General features: G+C 44.0%; 1 protein-coding gene across 2 annotated transcripts; it reads right to left on the bottom strand.

Annotated features, from left to right (window-relative positions):
• Positions 1–595: 595 nt before the first annotated feature.
• Positions 596–13,349, bottom strand: LPAR4 (lysophosphatidic acid receptor 4). 2 transcript variants are annotated; one of them, XM_031045053.2, is made up of 3 exons: positions 13,038–13,349; positions 12,018–12,215; positions 596–2,268 (listed from the first exon to the last, which is right to left on the bottom strand). In XM_031045053.2, the coding sequence occupies exon 3, from the start codon at positions 2,113–2,115 to the stop codon at positions 1,069–1,071; it is 1,047 nt and encodes a 348-aa protein (XP_030900913.2). In that variant the 5' UTR covers positions 2,116–2,268; positions 12,018–12,215; positions 13,038–13,349; the 3' UTR covers positions 596–1,068. The 2 variants fall into 2 exon arrangements, with proteins under 2 accessions (XP_030900913.2, XP_005144565.2); XM_005144508.3 differs by lacking the exon at positions 12,018–12,215.
• Between the last annotated feature and the right edge of the window lie 7,178 nt (positions 13,350–20,527).

Genomic DNA, 20,527 nt, shown 5'->3' with positions numbered 1-20,527 from the left:
AATATGAAATAATGGCTAAAGGAATGAAAGGTCTAGTAAAGCTCAATGACATATAGGTAGATAACTTTCCATGTATTTCTATAATCTATATAAAAGGAAAAGCAGGATATGTAATGATGAAAAAAGAAAGTACTGCTGTAACTAACAGTGTGGCTTGGTTTACTTTTCTTTTGGAGCTTTTTTGAGACCTTGTAGTTTAATTAGTTGACTATAGGGAAAACCAGCAAGTAATCACTTAAAGATCTTCTCTTAACTGGGTGATTTGACACCAATTGTCTGTAACCAGACAAGCTCTTCAGGAAGGTCAGCACTCTAATTCTTCTGCCCCTCAGCTGCACTCAGTTTCCATAGAAGAGGTTTGCTCTCACAAGGACTCTGGGGTTCCAAGCCCTGTCTTTCAGCTAACTTCATAGTCTAGCCCTTTCCAGAAACAGTCATATAAAATCTGGGACATAAAGACAACAGGGCAGCAATGAGCCCTTTACTCCTCCCTAGAGGTGGCATTTAAAGCAAATTGACAGATTAATCTAACAAAGATGAAACTACTTACTCCAATATATTTCTTATTATTTTTCTCTTCTATCACCAAGCGAAATAAGGAAAGGCCAAAAGCTTTTATTATGTCTTTAAAAGCAAACATACATATTGTGTGAAGTTATTGTGTTAACATATGATGATGCATTTCCAGAAGGCATGAAATATTGGCAGATACCAAGAAAATTACATTTTCTATTTCCCAACTGGTCCCATGTAAACTGCTGGGGGAAAAAATGCCAAATGTTGGCACATTCTGCTTAAAGAAGCTATTCTGTTCCCTCCTCAGTTGCCACATGCGTTGTTACCTATCTATGATTTCCAAAGGGAGATCCATTGGGATTTTTATATTTCATGTTCACCTGTTGCATGTGATGGGACCATCCCAGTGTTAAGGATTTGTCCACCTGTGTAGTTATCCCCCAGCAACTTCATCCACACCATGTGTGTGAACCCACATATTCTGGACCAACTATTTCACACGTGGTGTTAATCGAAAGTTAATGGGGGAGAACTCAAAGCGTAAACATCTTACTAGAAATGAGATTCAGATGTTGGGTCTCCTCCATTTGTAATAGCCTGGTCACTTATTTCATCCTGTGGTGCTGGTAGTGCAGTCTTTGTTAGAGCTGTCTCAGTCTTGAAAAGAGAATCCATTTTCATCTGGGTCTTTATGTTGAAGGACTTCTGGAAGGATTCTGATGTGAAGTAATAGATGAACGGGTCAAAGCAGCAGTTCATTGTTGCAATGCACAGTGTGATTGGGTACATTGTCCTCGCAAACCTCTCCAAGGAGCAGTTTGCTATTGCTTGGGAGCGCACAAGAGCATACAAGAAGAGTATGGAATTGTAAGGCACAAAGCACACAACAAAAATGGCCACGTGCACAATGATCATTTTCAATACTTTCTCTTTGTTTGTCCCAATCTGAGACAAGGTGGCAGGTTTCCGGAGAGTCCTGAGAACTAAAGAAGAGCATGTGAGGTTGAGTAGCAAAGGAATTATGAATCCTACCACTTCAATAAATATAGTGATCTTAGACAAATAGGTTTTCCAGATACTTTTGGAGAAACCTTCAAAACAGGTTGTGCTGGTGTTGGAAATGTTGGTTGTGGAGAACAATGAAGCTGAAATTCCACCGCTGAGGACCAGGATCCAAACACCAGCACAGACTACGGCGGAATTTCTCCTGGTCCTAATGGTGCGAGACCGGAATGGATAGACAATAGCAAGGAAACGGTCGACACTAATGCAGGTGAGGAACAGCATGCTCCCATAGATGTTAGTGAGGAATGCTGTACCGGAGATCTTGCACAGACTGTCTCCAAAGGGCCAGTGCCTGTTGAAGTTATAAAAGATTTTAAAAGGCAAAGTGAACACAAAAAGCAAATCTGAAACAGCCAAATTTGTCATGAAAATGGCTGTTTCACTTCGCATTTTCATTCGAAAGCAGAAAACAAAGAGGGAGGCACAGTTAGTAATCAAACCAAGGATGAAGACCACGCTGTACACAGCTCCATACAAGTTGTACTTAAAGGAATCATCTATCAAACAGGTACGATTGTTACTGTGGTTTCCCATGCCAAGTTTGTGATGTGTTTCCAAAGAAGTTCAAAGTCTACTTCAGTGACATCCATAAAATAAGGCAGTGATCTCTTCTCTTCCTGAAGAAACACATTGCAGGAAGGCTGCTCCACACCTTGCTACCATGTCTCTGTCACAAGTCCTTTCATCCTAAATGAGAGAAAAAGATGCCATCAGTCTTAGAACCTACCATCCCTGAAGCTGACTGTGCAGGAGAACATGTGCTCTTTCCTTTCCAAATGAATATATGCAAACAGGACCAATTCGTTTTCAAGGTAGTCTTTATAAATTCCACTATTATTGGGGGTTTCAAAGCTGAACACAGCAGTTACTGTACTCAACTTTTCCTTTCCTTCCCCCATCTCTCCCTCATCCTCCCGTTGGAGGGAGAGCAATTACTAATTCCAACTTTCCACTCGGAAAGGTTTTGCTTTAGAATTTGAGATGGACTTGGCCCAGTGTGTTTGGAAAGAAATTAAATCCTGGACCCACAGAATTGCCCAGGTATAGAACCCAACAGCCTGAAACGTTCACCTCAACTTGTAACAAGAGGAGAAAGAGACCAAAAGTTGTAGTGCTTGCTTCTAACTGTGCAGAAATAAAAGTTCTGTGGTCTCTTTCAACCTTCATTTGAGCAAGTTTTAAACCCCAGGCCTATGTTAACAATGTGCTGCTTTGCTGTTTTTCTACTTGAAAATGGGAGCATCCTTACGTGTTTTCACCTTGAAAAAACTGAAGTGTGTTTCAAAAGTGTTTTCCAAAGATACTTTCCAAATTGATGTTTGCCACTTCAGGAAAATGTGCTTTTTTCCCTTAAATTTCTGCAAAAATGGCACTACTTTCAAAAAGACTCTTTTTGGACATGTAAAACACATTGCAGAAAGGACTTCTCTAAGCTACACTGACAGCTTCGTTTCTACTCTGTCCACTTTCAGAACCTGAAATGTGGGAATGTCAAGAACTACACTCTTGTAACGCTTTGTCCCAATTCAGCAAGAGTTGAAGCAAGCACACTGTTTGCTGCCAGGAGGTGCTTTCTGAACTATCTTGATGTTCTCTTATTGGTGTTTAAGTATTGTTTCCAAGGTCTAAACTGGAGGATTGGAGGAGGCAAGTCCTCCCTCACTGCAGCAAGGAGTTGGAACATGGGCACGGCAGTCAGTGTATCTAAGAATCATAGAAGAGTTAGGGTTGGAAAGGATCTTAAGATCATCTAGATCATATTGGAAATGTGAAGCTAGATAATAAATGTGAAGTTAGATAATAAAGAGAAGGACCTTTGCCTCCTAAACTACAGCAAATCAAATACAAAACAAAGTTTGCAAACTTCTTATAATCTAAGAAACATTTTACTAGCTACAACTATGGAGTAACCTAGATGAAACCTTTGTGAAGAGTAGGATCCTTTCCAGAAAGTGATACTCTGACAACCCAGTTTCAACAGCAAACATGCAACTGAGTTGTGTTAAATGGCAACACATAAATAAACTGGAGAAGAAAGCATGGAATCAGGACAATTTGGGATGCAAACTGATCAAAACCAAATGTTTTCCATATGTTTTCCTACTGGAAAGGCTCCCACTGACAATTGTTCTTGCATGCAGGCTGTCAGTGAGTCAGCTGGTAAAACGTCAAGTGTTGAGTAAAGTGTAATAGCCATGCCTTTGCCAGATGGAAGGTGCGCATTCTGCCTTCCCTGGGAGAGCCTGGACAGCCATAGGCTTTACAGAACCCAGTGCTGTGACCCAGAGCACAGGCAGCACCTCGCCTTTGTACCACACAGATTAGCTGGACATAAAGCAGAATAGCAGGAAGGGAGGATCTCCAAACCTTGCTTCTCAGAAGGATGACTTTCAAATGACTTGAACCTTCTGACATCCAAAAAGACCGCTTGGAACTAGTACATCTCCCCTATAGGGGAAGGTTCCTGCTCTCTGCAGGCTGGGGAGGTGTCAGGACTGGTGCACTGAAGTCATGCGTTGTGCTGGTTTGCTGTTCTGGCTATGTGTGTGTGCCTTGACCTTAGGTAATTAGCTGTGATTTTCATAGGTGCCTTTGGTACCTGATCTTCACCCAATTCAGTGAATTTTTCTGTTGTTTTAGGTGCATTTAGAGTTACATATTCTCAATGATATCATGCATTAGTAAATATTCAAACCAGAAATAGATGTGCCCTTATCTGATCGCTGTCCATCATGTAATGGCAGAGGAGACCAATCCCATGTTAGAGCTTTCTCTACAGCGCAGCTAAGCTGACACTTCATCATGCAAACTGTACGGGACTTCAGGGATGGAAAGAGAATAGGGAAAGGGCTGGTACAGAGAAACAAAATGCTCCTTGTTCCTCTTTGTCCTTTTGTGTTTGTCTCTGCTTTTCCCACTAAATTTGTGGCTAAATTAACTTTGTTATGTGATGACCTAAAAAAGATATCAAACATTTAAACCTATGGAAGGATAGTAGTAAAATCTCAAAGGTGCACATGGTAATCCAAAGTGAAGGTCTCACAAGCTGAAAAGCGTTTAAGCAAGAACTTAGGAGCTCCAACAGGAATAGCTGTGCCTCTTAGCCTAACCCTCAGCCTAGTGCATTGAATTCTTGGCTTGTAACTCCCTACCATTAAAGAAAGAGACTGCATGTTATTTCCATCAGGAGCAATTCTTGTTTATGCTGAAATATAACCTTTATAAGCAGACCCTTTTCTTCTGTGGTGTGTAAAAACCAGGTGTGCCAGATTCTCTTGGTCCAGGCTCCATGTCTGGATCTGAACTGGGCAGGTTTGAGAGGGATTGGGTGTACTTGAAGCTTTACATACCCATGTGTCTGGGAGGCCAATGGAAACCTCACTTACAGTCTGCACACACAGCCCAGGATTTGGCTGTTCCTCAAAACACAGTCTGACATAGCAGGTTTGAAAGGTGGCTCTGAAGTGTTACCTTTACTACTGACATAAGGAGTCATTGCCAGCAGCCTGACCCAGATACTTGTTACACAGGAGAAAAGCTGCTCCATCACTTGATTGGTTTTTCCCTGCTCTGCATCAGACAGACACAAGGTCAAATACCAGGTTTTCTGGCATATAAGTCTATGGGAATTGTCTGCCAGCCATTGTCTGGCTAAGTCATGGTCCTTAAAACACAGGGCTGTGTTGTTTATCTATCTAATGCTGAGGTGTTTAAACAAGGTGACAAGTTGCTTTGAAAGTCAGCCACGGGCTTGAAATTCTGTAGCTTGAGTCTATAGGTTCAGTTTTCTGAATGTAGAATCCACTCTCCTTTCATGAAGGATTAAAGCAGTAGGATGCTCTTCCATGTACACCATATTCACCACTGCTATTGCCTTGCTGGGGAATCACTAGCAATACATACACTAGCAATGCTGAGTTAAGAAAGAAAAGGAAAACAGTACTGTTTGGTACATCAGGCAGGACAAAACTCTGAATCCTGTATCTAAAATGGGGGGTGGTACATGATAGGAGTGTATCTAGCTGTTGTTAGGGGTGGTACCATAACAGAACATACAGCCTGTCACTGTTGTAACCCTCTTCCTAGTTCTGAAGTGGGGTTCAGCAGAGTAGTTGTCAGGGTTTGCTCCCACTTGCCTTTTGTTGCAGAGATATTCCCTGTTTCCATGTACTGAAAATGAAGGAAAACGATGCACTGCTTCCTATGGTGCATGAGTTTCCTGTTTACAGTTCTTTTATTTCCTCCTCCTAGGACCCCAAGAAACCTTCCAAACAACCAGCTTCTGGCTTAATTCAGACCAACTGCTTGTTAGGACAGAAAATTACTGTAGGTCAAAAGCACCCTTTAAAATCAGATTCTGTAATTTCATTAAGTCCCCTATTTCTGCTTCATATACATCCATCAAACTGAGGTCAGAAATAAACCATGTGGAGTTTGGGACTGACACTTTCACATCTTTACATTGTCTTTTTCTCAGATGTGATGCACAATGAACGTAACTTTATCGGTCTGAATATGTAGGGCATCCTCTGTGTGTTCATTTAAATAACTAACCACAGCAAAGCTCTTTCTTGTGAGCTCTGATACAGACCAAATGTGAAACACTAAACTCTGAAGGGTGTCTTCCTACATTATCACTATGTGTATTCAGGTTATCGCTAAAACACAAAGGTTTTATAGGTACGGTTTTTAGGTACAGAAGCCAAAAGCTGATGGATCAAAAGGATGGGGATGGGGGGAGGTTGTTGGGGGGTTATCTGTGTATTGTCCAGAAATGTCTCTAGGTTATGGCAGCACTTGTGCTTTCATATGGTCTCAGACTCCGACCTTAGAAATAAATAAGTACTTTCCTTGAGCACAGCATGTGCTTTATGCCCTCTCTCTACAAGAATGACATTCATTAGTGGTTTTTCACTTCCCTGTTACTCAGTACAATGATTGCATGATGCATAACTCCCTTCCACCACAGAGCCCAGGGTTATGGCTTCACAACCACAAACTGTCATTTCTGCAATGTGTTTAGCTTTATTTCCATCCTTCATCCCACTTTAATTATGCAGAAGGTTTTGTTAGGGAGTGGGGGGAAGATTGTTTGGGGTTTCTTGGAAGATTTTTGCATAGCTGGTAATTCTGCATAAGGCTATGGGACTGGTATGAGTACTATAGGTAAGGTGAGATATACTGCATGGACTTCATAGATAAACAGTAAAGGTTTCTGACTATACTATAGCAGTGCTAATGAGCAATAGTGATGACACCAAACTGTCCTTTCCAAAGGCTTACAAATGTTCACTTGAACACCACAAAATCTGAATTGAAAGAAAGCAAAGCAGCCATGGAGAGCACAACAAACCCATCTCACCACCAAGTTCCCCACTGCTTCACTGCTCTTGCAGTACCTGAGTGCCTGCAAGGGGATCTCATTCTGTTTTCAGTAGAAGTTTCACTAGTTGATTTTGGTTGGGAAGAACTTTGAGGGCATTAAATGAAAGTAGTTATAAGAATAAACCTCCAAATGGCTTGGGATACCCAGTCTGGCTTTCAAAGCAACCTGATTGCTGTGAGCTCTCCATCCTCCCTACAGCTTCTTGTGTTTAACCTCTGCCCATGTGTCTTCCTTCATGCAGTAGGACCAGGGGAAAGAGTGTGATTAGACAGTGAGGAACAAGCAGCTGCCTGTATACAAAGCTCTGCTGACTATATGAAGTAAAGTAGAAATGCTTTAGTCTCTTTCATTTACTAATCCTAAGTGATGTATTTGAGAATAGTAGGAAAGAAGTAGACAGAAGTGTGACTTTGAAGTCCAGCAAAGGTTTCTGTAGCTTCAAAGAGCTATTCTTCCGTGGGTTTTATCAGACTGAATGCCCAGCCAGTATGCTGGGCAAAAGGGGGATGTTCTCTGATGATTAGCATAAAAGACAAGGCAGGAAGGCTCTTATTCATGGCTTTGACACTTATTGTGCAAGGATCTTCAATCCCATGGGTACTTTCATTCCGCAGTATTTGCAGTGGGTGTAATGACATCTCCTGCACCTGGTGGGAAGGTGAAATCCTGAGTTCCTTGTGACAGTGTCAATCAGGTTTCACTGTCTGCTTTTCAAACCCTCTGATAGAAGAAAGACAAACCACAGGAGCCCATGAAGCATTTCCCTTCCCTCAGCCACCAAGAGTGACTCTGGGCTCCTGCTGCAACCAAGTGGGAGCACACCAGCCACCCCTTTCTACCCTGCCTGGGGTGGATTTGCTCTCTCAGACCCTCCAGGTTCAACATCCACTTTCTGTTGCCTTGAAGTCAGCAAACGAATGGCAGCAGCACCCTAATCCCATTCTGTTCCAAGATGGAGCAGGGAAGTGGAAACCTGAGCCTATCAGACCCAATCCTAAAGGTATTATCCTTTTTTCTTTCCCTTTTTCCCCCTTTTTAACCAGGCTGTTGTCTCCTAACTGTCCTCTGAGACTTACAAAGCATTTCCTGCTCATGGCAACTCCTCTGTGCTGTATCTGTTTTGTATTGAGCTAATTAAAATGTTTCCTTCTGCAGAGAATGGTGAACTGACTTACCCCATATTCAGACACTGATCCTCAGGGCATGACTCTCTTTTTGTTTTCACTGAGAATGTCTCTCTCCATTTACATCACCCCTTTAACCCTTGATGTGCTTTGGCCTTCCCCATCTGTTGTGGCCTTTGGAGGGTCTGGTCCACAGCTCAGGAATAATGGAATTCATCCCAAACTTCCAGCAATGTTCACATTATTTTCTTCTCCTAAGAGGAATAGTTTTGGTTGCAAAGAAACCTCAATCTGATGATGGAGAACTCTAGAAATGCTGGGGTTTTGACCCTCAGGTGTCTGTCTAAGGGGACATAGCTTCATAACAGCATTGCTCAATTCAGTGGCGATCCCAATAAAGAGATGTAGATGCAGAGTAAAAAAGCTGATGAAAAGCAAAGTTGCACTGTTTGACCAGGTTGTTTTTGCTGGTGATGGAGGTAGCTGTGCCTTTGATGTAGCCCTGTTTATTTACAGTGTGGTTGAGGGAAAAAAAGGTAGAAAATGAGAGTCCTGTTTCCCTGCACCACTGGGGAATCCAACAACAGGACTCGGTTTATTTGCTTACAGTTCCAAAACACTTTCCAGTCAGCGTCCTGCCCCACAAGCTTCCTTTCTTTCCTCCTCTGACACAATTTCCAGTGGTTCCTTGGTGATTGCTTGGCTTTTGGGCTCCTTGTTGCCTTTCCTGGCTCCTCACAAGGCGCCTGCAGCTGCATGAAGCCCTTCTTTGACCGCTCTCGCCCAGGGCTGTGGCTCTGGGCTGGTTCCTCTGCAGTCCCTTTGCTGAAGCAGAGCTGAACTTTCACCTCTGTTTATCCACAAATTATAGGCTTCTTTTTCCTCCCCCGGCATACATTAGCACCACAAGCTTCCATCCAGCTGCCTGCACCACAGCACAAACACCTACTTCAGCTTCTGCAAGCTAAACTTGGTGCAAGGAGGTGCAAACGGGGTGCAGAGCACAGTGGGGCAGAAGGGAATCCGCACTCTATCCTCTTGCTCAGGACCTTGAAGAGTCTGTGCCCTGCATTGATTTACCAGAGGGAGCTGACAAAACAGGCCTTTGTTTTCTCAAATGGCTTTTTTTCTTGGGGGGGAAAGGGGAAGGCTGCAGTATGGGCTGGATGGGTATCAACAGCTTTCCTTCCATTTGCTCTGGTCTGACCCCAAGCACTGGAGATGCACAGTCCCTCTTAATGCATGTTTCTCAGGAGTATATTTGGAGGCAGAGCTGGGGGTTCCATGCAATTTCCCTCACCTCCCCTCTAGAGAAAACCATTAAGGTCTGTATAAAGTATTCAGCAGTATGTAATGAAAGGATGTGTTGAGGGTAAGCTTGCACTAACGTGTTAAATAAGAAATTACTTTGCAGCACAGAAATCCAAGATCTCAGCTAGTGAGTGATGTTTCTGTAGTGAGGTTTCTTAGAAATCAGATTTCGAATAATGAGATGAGAATGGTATTTTGGCATCGTATAAGGGATGATGCTCTTACTGCTAAATATGGTCATTTCCATTACCACATAAAAGCAAATACAGGCTGGGGTGGAAGATAGGAATATTAGCTGATTAAAATAAGAGCTTCTGTCGTGGTTGTCTATTTACAGGCATAATAGGTGCTCAAAATATGATGAGATTGTGTTGCACACAGAAAAGCAGCCTGCACTGTTCCTAACATGCACCTTTGTCTTAGGGCTTAGGGACTGATGGATGTTCTTTGCTTTCACCTGCCAACATAAAGAAACTTTCCCTTTCTCTACAAAACCAGCCCATTACAAACAATTCAGACTTTCCTTGCAGCTGGGGTCAGCTAAGGCTAGTTTGGTTCCAAAGCATGTGGATCTTACCCCCTTTTATGGGGCTGAGCTGAGAAGATGGTGCATTAGAGGATGGTGCATTGCAGAGCCACTGTCTGTCCTCATGAATAAAGAGCTCCTCTTCTCAAGAAGAGAATTTGGCTTTTGTAAAAGGTGGTGGCTCCCCTGCCCTGAGACTAAATCGGATCCTTATTTATGGAGGAGGAGCAATGTGTGAAGGAGCAGAGTGAGTCTCTGCACGCACGCTTGACCTAGAAAGACCTACTGAGGCTGGGTGTGTGCTCCAGGAGCCATCCTCACCACCCCAGCCCAATGATCCTGGAGCACTGAGTGAGCTGTCAGGCTGGGACCACTACATCATCTGTGTAAACCTGGGCAGCAACACATAGACTTGGGTAAATAGAGCCCAGATACTCAAACATGCTTTAGCCTGAGTTAGCTGCAGCCTGCACAGATGCATCTCAAACATTGGCATAAACACGTATGGCTGCAAGCGGCCATGCTATAGAAGTGCCAAGGCACTACCATGGTAACAGTCTCAGACTGCTTTGCCACGCTGCTCTCCCCAGCAACCAACCTTCCCTCACCCTGTGCTCAGAGGTAATGTACCCTCTTTCAGTGCACCTTTTCCCCAGCATCTGGCCCAAGGTGTGAGTAAAACTGCCCTAATCCCTGCTCTTGTCCTGAAGTCATGGGCTGGAGGAGAGCAACCATCTTAGAGCTGGGAGCACATCCTCTCTCTGGCACTGGCTGCAGTGCTCAGAAACAAGTGAATGTGCTTCTCAGAAACCTGGGAGGTGCAGGGTTTAGCATTTGTTTAGTTTCATTGTGCCCAGGCATTAGTTCAGTTTGTGTGCAGCGGAGCTCTAAGATCCAGAGTCTGAAAGACACTGATTCTTACCAACTGATATAACTCCAGTTAAGGAGGAGTCTCAGTTTTAGTCTTGAAGGATTAAAGTGAAATGGATGCTCAGATCCCCCCCCCCCCATCCTTCCCAGAGGCTTTGAACCCCTTAAAGTCCCAAGGCCACTTCCTTGCCTGTTTTGTTTTAGCTTTCAGAATGTTAGTAAAGAAGAGAAGACAGAAAAGTGCTATGGGGAGGGGGTGAATAATCCTTATCACCAGCCTGTGAACTTTGCTCTTCCATCCTCTGGTTTTACTGTTCTGTTCATATAGGGAAGCAATGCAAAACCACACAATTGTCTCAAACAAAGATTAAGGAGTGTCATTAAAAAACCCCAACCTATTCTTCTGTAGTGGGTTTACATCAGGTTAAATCCTATTTTTTTCCAAACAGCTGCATCTTTAGATTAAGTTGTTCATCATTATTTTACTTCTGACACTTTCTATCTGTTTAGACAGTATTTGTTTGGTTTCTTTTTCATGTTGCTACTGAGCTTAAAAGGAGATTTTAGCCATAAATGAAAGCCCAAGTGACAAATAAAATTTTGAAGTTTTGCAGTATAAAATACATAACTTATTTCCTATTTCTAACATAGATTTTAGGAATCAGATCTCACATTACATGAAGCTGAAAGCATGTATCAACGTAAGCTGAAAGTTTAGGTGTATGTCACTTTATATATAACCCTTTCTTAAACTTACATTAGTGTCTATGTGATGCTGACTTCAAGTACAAACAGAAAGTCCTAACCAAGAGATACTTCTTACAAAGCTGAAACAAGCAACAGGGGTAGAAGAGTCCTGAACGTGTCATCTGCAGTGACACAATGAGAATTGTGATGGGAATTACAATGATTTCCACTGCGAGAGTTTGGAAGAGCAGCTCACATAGTAATTACTTTCCAAAACCTGGAGATCGTCTTTCTCACTTTAAACAGAAACATTTGCCTCTCCCATCCCACCCATAGCATAGCTCAAGTCAGAGGAATGAGATTTGCCTGTATAGAAAAAACATCGCTAATCTCCATTGAAATGCACAACTCGAGCCCATCCCCGGCTCGTTTTATGCCCCAGATTTGTCTGAGCCCTCAGATTTCAGAAATCAATCCTTTTTTCAGCGCTGACATTAAATCTGGCTTGGAAAACGAGGAAACACAAACTTACCAGGGCAGCGGGGCCGGGGCTGAGATCATGCCCCCGGCTCGGCACATTTCAGCCCGATTCCTCCCTGACAGCCCACATTGATCCCGTTTCCGTGCGTGCAGCCGAGTTAGTCCCACATTGAAGATCTGCGTGCTCAGCTTTAGGAAGGGTTACCCGTTCATCTTCAAGCTGCAGAGCGGCGGGCGGCTGTCTGCCTTCCTTTGTTCGGGGAGGAAACAAAACTGCTGAACGCTGCAGCCATCATGTCTTGGGAAACGGGACACAAGAATGGGCCCAATGTCTGGGCAGGGGCTGTGGGCAGGGGGAACTCTTGGGGGTCTCCATAGGAAACGCTTTCCATTGGGCAGGGCGGTGTTATTAGTGCCTGAGCCCGCCCCGCTCCCGAGTCTGTGCTGGATGCCTCTCAGGGGCTGTATTCACTCCCAGAGCGTGTCCAGCAGCTCCCAAGGCAGAATTCCCAGCCCAAGGACAGCCTGACAATGGATAACGCGGATTTCCTGAGCCATGAGCTGGGGGACACAGCCTGCAAGAGCGTGCGAGCCGCGATGGAAGCGAGAAGGGGGAAAGCTGCTTAAATCTCGGGTTTTCTTTCTCTCGTCTGTAATTGTTTTCTCCTTGCAGTTAAAAGAGTGCGGAGGAGAGGGGGCAGCTGGGAATCAGGGCAGTAGTAGGTAAAACTAGGAAGCTGCAAAGCAAAGCTACCCATCAAATATCTAAATAGGTTTAGAAAGGGGTTCTTGTTCCGTTTGGGGCTTGTTTTGCTTTGCTTTGCTTTTAAATCTCCTCAAAGGAGCTGACTAGAACAGTCCGGACTCTTGTCCCCCAGCAGTTTGCTATGAAAGCCTTAGGTTCCTGCTGGAAAACCTGTAGGCTTTAAAACGTTTAGGGACATAACCACAGATACTCGGGGGAAGAGCGGCTGCTCTCGCCTCTGTGGCTCCCCCTGAGAGCTGCTAGTGATGCCTTTCAATGAATCCGCCTTCCAGCAGAGCTGTTAGCTGAAAGCTTTTTATCTCTTACCTTTAATATCAGCCCTTCAGCCAGGAGGAGGATCTTCTGGCAGCAGACGGCTTATTTGCCTCCGCCTGTTTGCTCTGTGCAGCAGCCGATGCCCTTGTATTTGTTTTCCAGCCCTCTCTAGTTCCATAGGTTTGAAATGCTGTGCCTGCTTCTAAAGCCCAGCCTCCCACCTAACGCGTCTTGCTCTCATTGTGTTTGTCTCTCCTCTTCCTCTGCTCATCTTGGCTGTTCCCACAGGCAGCCAAGGCCAGTAAACAACCCATTGTGAAGCTGGAACTAATGTTATTCCTTGGGCTGGTGGCTGATGCAGTGGTCTCTGACTCGTTTCTGCAGCACGCTCAGCTGCCACAGGCTTTTATCCAGTCAATGCAAATAACTTCCTGAATATCTCATGTAACAGCATAACTCCAGTTTGCAAAACCTTATCCTCTGAGGGCTCACAGCTTAATACAACATAAAAACGCGAGCGTGGTTTTGGGTTGAAAATAGTGAAGGTGCAGGTGTTTCCTGCTCCTAATGGTCAAAGGTCCAGTTTCCCTTATTCAGCTGGTGAAGATGATAGACAATCTGGATGAATTATGAAGGGATAGCCAAAGACATCAGCCATCACCACCACCACTTGTGTACAGATGTGGGGTGAGCATAGTGCTGCTGGAAGGGTCAAGAGGCAAAATGCACCAGTGTCAGGAGGAAGTCTCCATACAGCAATCAGCTTCATGGCTTGTGGGCATTTCCAGGCTGGCTACATGGAAATCACGATCCCTTGTGTATAATGGTTTCCACACCCCGGGGCCCATTCTTGTGCGAGTGTGAGTGCTCTCAGTGGGGATCGATTAAACAACACCTCTGCATTTGAAATTGCCTTTTTCTTTAGGGAAAGAAATGTAGTTTGGGTGGTTTGAAGCTGAATGTACTGATAGAGATTAGAATGAGCACAATGATACCCTCTGCAGATTAACATCTTTCGTCTCAGCCTTCAAAACTATCAGTCCCTGTGCAAACACATTAGAGAGGAGACTGATAACTCCTTGAAGATTAAATAGAGCATAAATCCTAAAACAAAACTTGTGTGTTTATAAAAGTATGTAGCCGGAATGTGGCAACTGTGCCAACTTTAGCAGTATTGGAATTTAAGCAGGCAGCAGTACCTATATGGGATGTTTGCTTTCTCTATGGAGTTATTAGTTTAGTTAAATGCTCCTGGCAGAAGTCTTAAGCTGCTATGAATTTCAAGGGTTCTCAGGAGCTCCTCTTTATAATGTTGCCTCTAACCTAAGAGGAGATAGGGAATGGTATTTTTTCCCTTTACAGAGTCCATCCTTCTCAACCGTGTAGCAGTTCCAACTTCATATCTATCCATGGTGGCTATAGGGTTCAAAAGCATCTCTAGCGAGCAGGTTATTCAGTCACCTGTTTTTCTTTAAACAGGAGCATCTTTTTCTACCAGTATAGCCAAAACAAGAAGCTGAATAAGCAGAATCTCTAGGTTCACCCACGATGCTGCTCTGTAGCCTCTAGAGAGCATTGAAAAGAACAATCCCAACGCTTTTCCCCTATGGGATGTAAAACACGTTTGGTACTGACAAGAAAGAAAATGCCCCCAAAGCAATATATTCCTGCCCCCCTCCAAGGCACACATCACAAAGCACTACACATGGGCCTTTATCCTTCTCCACACCAGTTTAAACAGGCTAAATGCTGTGCTGTCAATGTACTCTGTATTATTTTATTTAAAACAAAGTACAAACACTTCCAACACAGTGCCCTTAACACAGGTTTATTTGCCAAACATGAGGAAAGGAGGTGGCTGCTCTCTTCTAGGTTACAGTTACAGACAAGTGTTTTCTTTAAAGTGGAAAAACAATGAATAGACTCCCTGGCTCTCCATCTCTGCACAACTCCTTTGCTGTCCCCACCCTGATCCCATGGTGTTCATCTTAGACTTGGGACAGGGTGGGATTTAGTGAACTCTCCTTGTTAAAACATTGGCAGTACATCAGTAATCTGTAGTTATGTTGGAAAACAAGGGAAAGTGGACTGTTATCCTATTGGAAACCACTGCTGAGAAGGCATAACATGTTTAAGTTTCACCCCCTGTTTGCAGTACCCAGGTTTTCTGCTTGTGCATAGAAACCCTATTGATGTGATGCTTCTGGTTTTGGTTGTCTGTTGTGTCAGTGGTGACTTTTGGAAGGGCATATGCAATTCCCATTGTTTTCAGCCAGGTGGGAATATCGGGATTTGAGGAAGAGTTTTGCCCAGAAGACCAGCTTATTGTATTTCTAGGTGATTAACACTTGATTCTACTGCTGTCAAACATGCTGCTTCTTTTCTGTCAACTGATGCTTTATTGTGCCAAGATTCCTACTTCAGGACACTTACAAGCACTCTAAGGGAGCCAAAGAGCAGAAACCAATATAAAAATTGCATTTTAAAGGTCACTAGAATGCATAAGATACCAACATTAGCTTTTCCCTTTCCTCCTCTATTCATTGTTGAGCCTTCCTTCCTTTGCTCTCCTACAACAGCAGGCTTAACTTGTCATTCACTAGCTAAACTTTGCATGGCTGTAGTGCATCCTGGTCCAGCAACGCATATTGGATGTTCAGAGGCCCCTTGATGCTCTCCCTTCCATAGAGAGCAGTCTGGGAACAAGCTGCTCTAAAGCTGCAGTGGTAAATATGGACCATCCAGGAGTGGCTTTACAGCAACAGAGTGGTTTAGGCACCCTGCCTGGGGAAGTGGCCTACTAACCGGGCTGTATGCAGAGATTCTGGCTGTCTGCAATGCTTCCATATGATGTCCTGTGCCATTTGCTCATCCCATGAGGCCCACAGCTTCCCCAGGTCTCACGCTTTTAAAGCACCAGCTTTAGGATTACAGCTGCTGTGGAATAAGGTTAATGTCTGGGTGACCCCAAAGGAAACATTTGGATGATTAAACCAACAGGTTGGATTCTGTTAGAATGGAGTATTTCATCTAGACATTCCCCAGGAAAGCTTAAGGAAAAAATCACTAATACTGACATTTTCCTGGAAAAAAGGGGAAAAAAAGTCACTTTACAGAAACCACAGTCTGTGCTGGGCAAGACTTTAAAGGAACATTCCTGAGCAGATGTAGCAGAACCCTTCAGGAGCTCCCTAATGCTGCAGTGTTTACTAATGCTTAATGGCTTGTCAGTGCTTCCATCTGAAATCCTTCCTGACGAGTTTTATAACAAAGCCATAAAAAAGTCACTTTGGAATCAGATGGAAATGCAAAAGCCTCATCTTGCTTTTTGGGCCTTTTTGGTTTGTTTTGCTTTGGGGTTTCTGGGTTATTTTAAAAATACATTTAGAAAGACTCTTAAATGCTGTAGGGAGATGGCAAAGAAAAAGAAAAACAAATGCCCCTTTGAATCATTATCCCTGCAATTTTAGGGCCATGTCATTTAAAAACGCTGCTTTGTTAATTTACTAGCACTTAAAGTTCCATTACTTTCCTGTCCAAAAGGACTTTCTGCTAATAAATGACAGGATATTCCTTCTCCAAATGTTTAGTCAAATCCAATCTTTTAGGGGCAGGGGAAAGTGCTGCTCGCGCCAGCAGAGCCACTGAGTGCCCAGAAAGTCTGGGCTGCACTCAGTGCTGGCTGCTTTCTAGTGAGCACAGACTGCAAAACATGGATAGAGTCCATGTGGGCAAGGATGGGATTAACCCATCAACCTGTGATTTGTTTCCGACCCATCCAATAGTGACCATTTGCATTCCATGGGTCCTGGTGGCCTTTGTTAAATGCAGCCAACTTGAAGCTAGGGTGTTAGATTATGAGCTGCTGAAATGTGTTTCATAAAAGTAAAGGGGAAATTCATACTGCTTGCTAGATCAAACAGTTCTGGTGGCACCAAGTGCTTGAACTGGAATATTCCTCCAAACTGTGCATATTTTCCTAAACCTTTGCTTTTCTTTGCTATGTAACATCATCAAGGAGCTAGAAGAGTGTCAGTCTGTCCTATGGTGTCCTCGCCATGCCTCAAGGCACACCTCTGTCCCTTTGCTTTCCAGGTTTTGCAGTAGTTTAACCAGGCTCTTCCAAGTGTGTCTCAGTAGTGGTGTTGTCCATGGAGAAGGGATTCATTTTGCAGACTCCCCACTTATGAGTAATTTCCCCCATAACATGAAGCAGTTTCCAGTTCTGTATGACCAAATCTAACCCACAGTGCCTCCCTTCAGAAGCTGCATCCAGGAGTTACTTCAGGCAGAAGAGAAACACCTGATTATTCTCTCCTCCAGAATGAGTGCAGAAACTTGCTCCATCCTAATTTGGAGTGGGAGCTGGGCTTGTTGATCCTTTTTACCCAGTTCAAAGGGACTGCTATTCAGTTCTGCATGCTTCAGAGTCCCCCTTTGATAAACACGCTGTAACATATCCCATTGTTTTGACATGAGGCACCGGTTATGCCGAAATCTTATCCTGGGGAAAGCAGAGCAGGTGTTTTCCAGCAAAGCTGTTAGGCTCCTGCATGATGAGGAGCCTGATTTCAGACCTGAACAACACCACTCCTGTTGCGGTAGAGGGTGATGTTTGAATGTATCCAAGGGGAAGTGGAAGCCACTGCTTTTGTCTTCCCATGGTCGGGAGCTGAGGAGGTTTTAGGGGAAAAGTGGGTGAAATAGGGTTGGTTTATTCATTTGCTAAATCCCAGTGATCGCCAAGCAATGACTCGTGTGGTGATGCCTGTTTTATTTTGGTGGAGATAGTGCTATTAGTGTCAGCAGGAGGTGCCATACATGTATTTCATACCATGAAGCTTCCCTGGGCTGTGGGGTGGCTGCAGTCAGGCTGTAACATACCTTAATGGTATTCTACTGGAGTAAACTCATATAAAGAAGTGGTGGACTCCCCTACCTTGGACACTGTTAGGATTCAGCTGGATAGGATGCTAGAGCACCAGTCTAGGTCATGCGTCACCAAGAAAGGTTGGACCAGATGGCCCTTGAAATCCCTTCCAGCTTGGGATTCTGTGATCCTATGAAATGAACTGGGAAGGATGAAGAGCTAAGAGGCCAGGAAGAGCCACTGCAGAGCAGTTAATGAAGCAAGCAGAGAACAACAGCCGATGTGGGCCAGTGCTGGCTGACTTCCCCATTCAGTAGCAGGGACAGTATCTGGGAGCACAGCCTTGGAGGGATATTAAGTTTCAACAAAACAAGCCCAAAGGACATGAGAAGCCAGTGAATACAAGGCTGTGTTCTGATGGTAAAACATCGGTTTGAAAGGAGCCTGGAGCACCTAAAACAATTGAAGGCACAACTGGGCAGAAGCAATTCTGCTGTGCATGAATAGAAGGAAGAAGCAGCTGAATATCAGGAAGCGTTTTCTAACAATGAGGGCTATTAGGCTTCAGTGGAGACTCCAGAGGGAAGCAGTAAGAGCCCACATGGGCTGAATAATAGAAAACTAGACAAAATCATGGCATACGTATACTGGAATGAAATCCTTCAGTAGAGGGATGGACAGTGAATAGAGTTTCTGTTCTTAATAACATCTTTGGGTTGCATTTTTGATACACAGATTTACAAGGGCTCTTGCAAACAAGGAGGCTGTGAACTTTCTGTGCAGGTTCTCTCCCTGCAAGGCGGGTGGTAGGGAAGGGGAAGAAGGCACACACATCACAGCCCTCCATTTCCCAACAGTGCAAAGCAGTTGCCTTGGCTATCCCTGTCCATGGGAAGAAGCCTGTTTTCCTTATTTTCCTCTATTAACCCAGGTCCCTCTCCCCATAGAGGGCAGCTGCTTCACTTAGAAGTGCTTGGAGATTGATCTCCCCACCACAGCATTCTGGTTCCCACTTCCCATGAGGGAGTATTTGGGGTTGCAGGATTTCAGGTGGCCCACAGGTTGTAGGGTGATGCTGGCTGCTTCATAGCCCCATCAGGCTCCCTTCATCTTCAGCCTCCATGGCTGTTATCATAGAATGGTTTGGTTTGGAAGGGACCTTAAAGGTCATCTAGTGTCACCGACTGAGAATGGAAACATAGCTGAATTAGTAAAACTAATCATGCTCTGTAGCTTCACTGTCTCGAGAGCCTTTTGCAGCACCACAACATACAACAGCATAGCTGTTCAGAGATTGTGTGAACTCAGAGAATTTACTGGTGAAAGAAGTACTCTAGGATGGATGTCAACCATCATCAGCATCCAAGCCACTGCAGTACCTAGGAGCTGGTACAGCCTGCGGTTCTTTGCCTTCTCAATGGATATTGAGCATCCTGACCCAAAAGAAGACTGTTTTGAGCATGACTGCTCCTGCAGTGAGGTGTGTGCCACTGTGCAGGGCTACCCTGCATGCTGAGGTCCAAACCTTTGTGCTGTCCTTTCCTCCTAGGGACTGTGTTAGTGAAGAGTATTAACAGGGCTAATCCTGCCAAGCCATGTGCTTTTCTGTTGCACAAACTTACAGTTGGACAGTGTTAGCAAATCAAAGCGGTATTATTGGTGTTGCACCACCACTTAACTCCTGCTCTTTACCAGCCCATTGTTGATAGCACTTTGGCATTGCCTCAATCTGATTGCAATTAAGCTTTTTACAAAGCATCGTTCAAGGCTGTCTATTCAGGTTTGGATTGTTCATGCTCTCAAAGGTTCTCCACAATGGATGTGCTGGGGAATATGCTACCAGCCCTCGTCTGATAGTTCTGATAGTTTTTTGGTGACTCATGAGGCTATTTTTGGAGTCATTTGTTTGTTTTTCTGATTGAGAAGTGGCTCCTGGGGGCAAAAAGTACATATTTCATCCCCCAGGGCTATGCTTTTTCTTCCTGAAACCTTCTTTTATGCACAAAAGACTTTCTGAAGGTTTCTTCTACCAGAGACTCCAAATAAATATGTATGCTCGTAATGGAAGTAGGATGGTATCTGTAGAACAGCAGCAAAGAGGAAAGAGTCTGGTACGGATACCAAGGTCTAAGTGTGTTTTCTTGTGGAGAAAGTGGTTTGTTAGGTTTAAACCTGGAAGATTTAGTTTCCATAACATTCTTTAATCCTCTTCTCTCTCAGGACATTACTTCTGCATTTGGGGTGGGAAAAGTGGTGTCCTCTGAATGAGCTCAATGTGCAGGGATTAGGCTGGTCTAGCGATTATTTCACATCAGTTTATAGAGCATATAGAAACTTTCTTTCTCTGTGCTCTGGCATCCTCCTCTGCTTGCAGTCCACCTAACCTAGAAACAGTAGGAAAAAGAGATTTCTTCAGCGTTTCACCCTTTGACCTAGTGCAGGATTTGCCTTGTCCTGGCTTCATCCAGGATTTCTTGTTTCTCTTCATTTTGCCATAGACCATTCCATTTTAATTCATAACTTTATCAACTGCTGTTTGCATCTGCTAAAGCAACATAAAATAAACATCAGGTATGAAAATATAACCATTGGCCAATATCCTTTTATTTTAAGCTAAAGGCAACTTGCAGTAATTTAGTGTGAGTCGAGCATATCAAGGTTTTCCTGACAT

The sequence above is a fragment of the Melopsittacus undulatus genome, chromosome 6 (genome assembly GCF_012275295.1).
Source record: "Melopsittacus undulatus isolate bMelUnd1 chromosome 6, bMelUnd1.mat.Z, whole genome shotgun sequence".
Taxonomy (NCBI): domain Eukaryota; kingdom Metazoa; phylum Chordata; class Aves; order Psittaciformes; family Psittaculidae; genus Melopsittacus; species Melopsittacus undulatus.
Note: the sequence above shows the minus strand (reverse complement) of the source record. Positions and strands in the feature narration are given on the sequence as shown.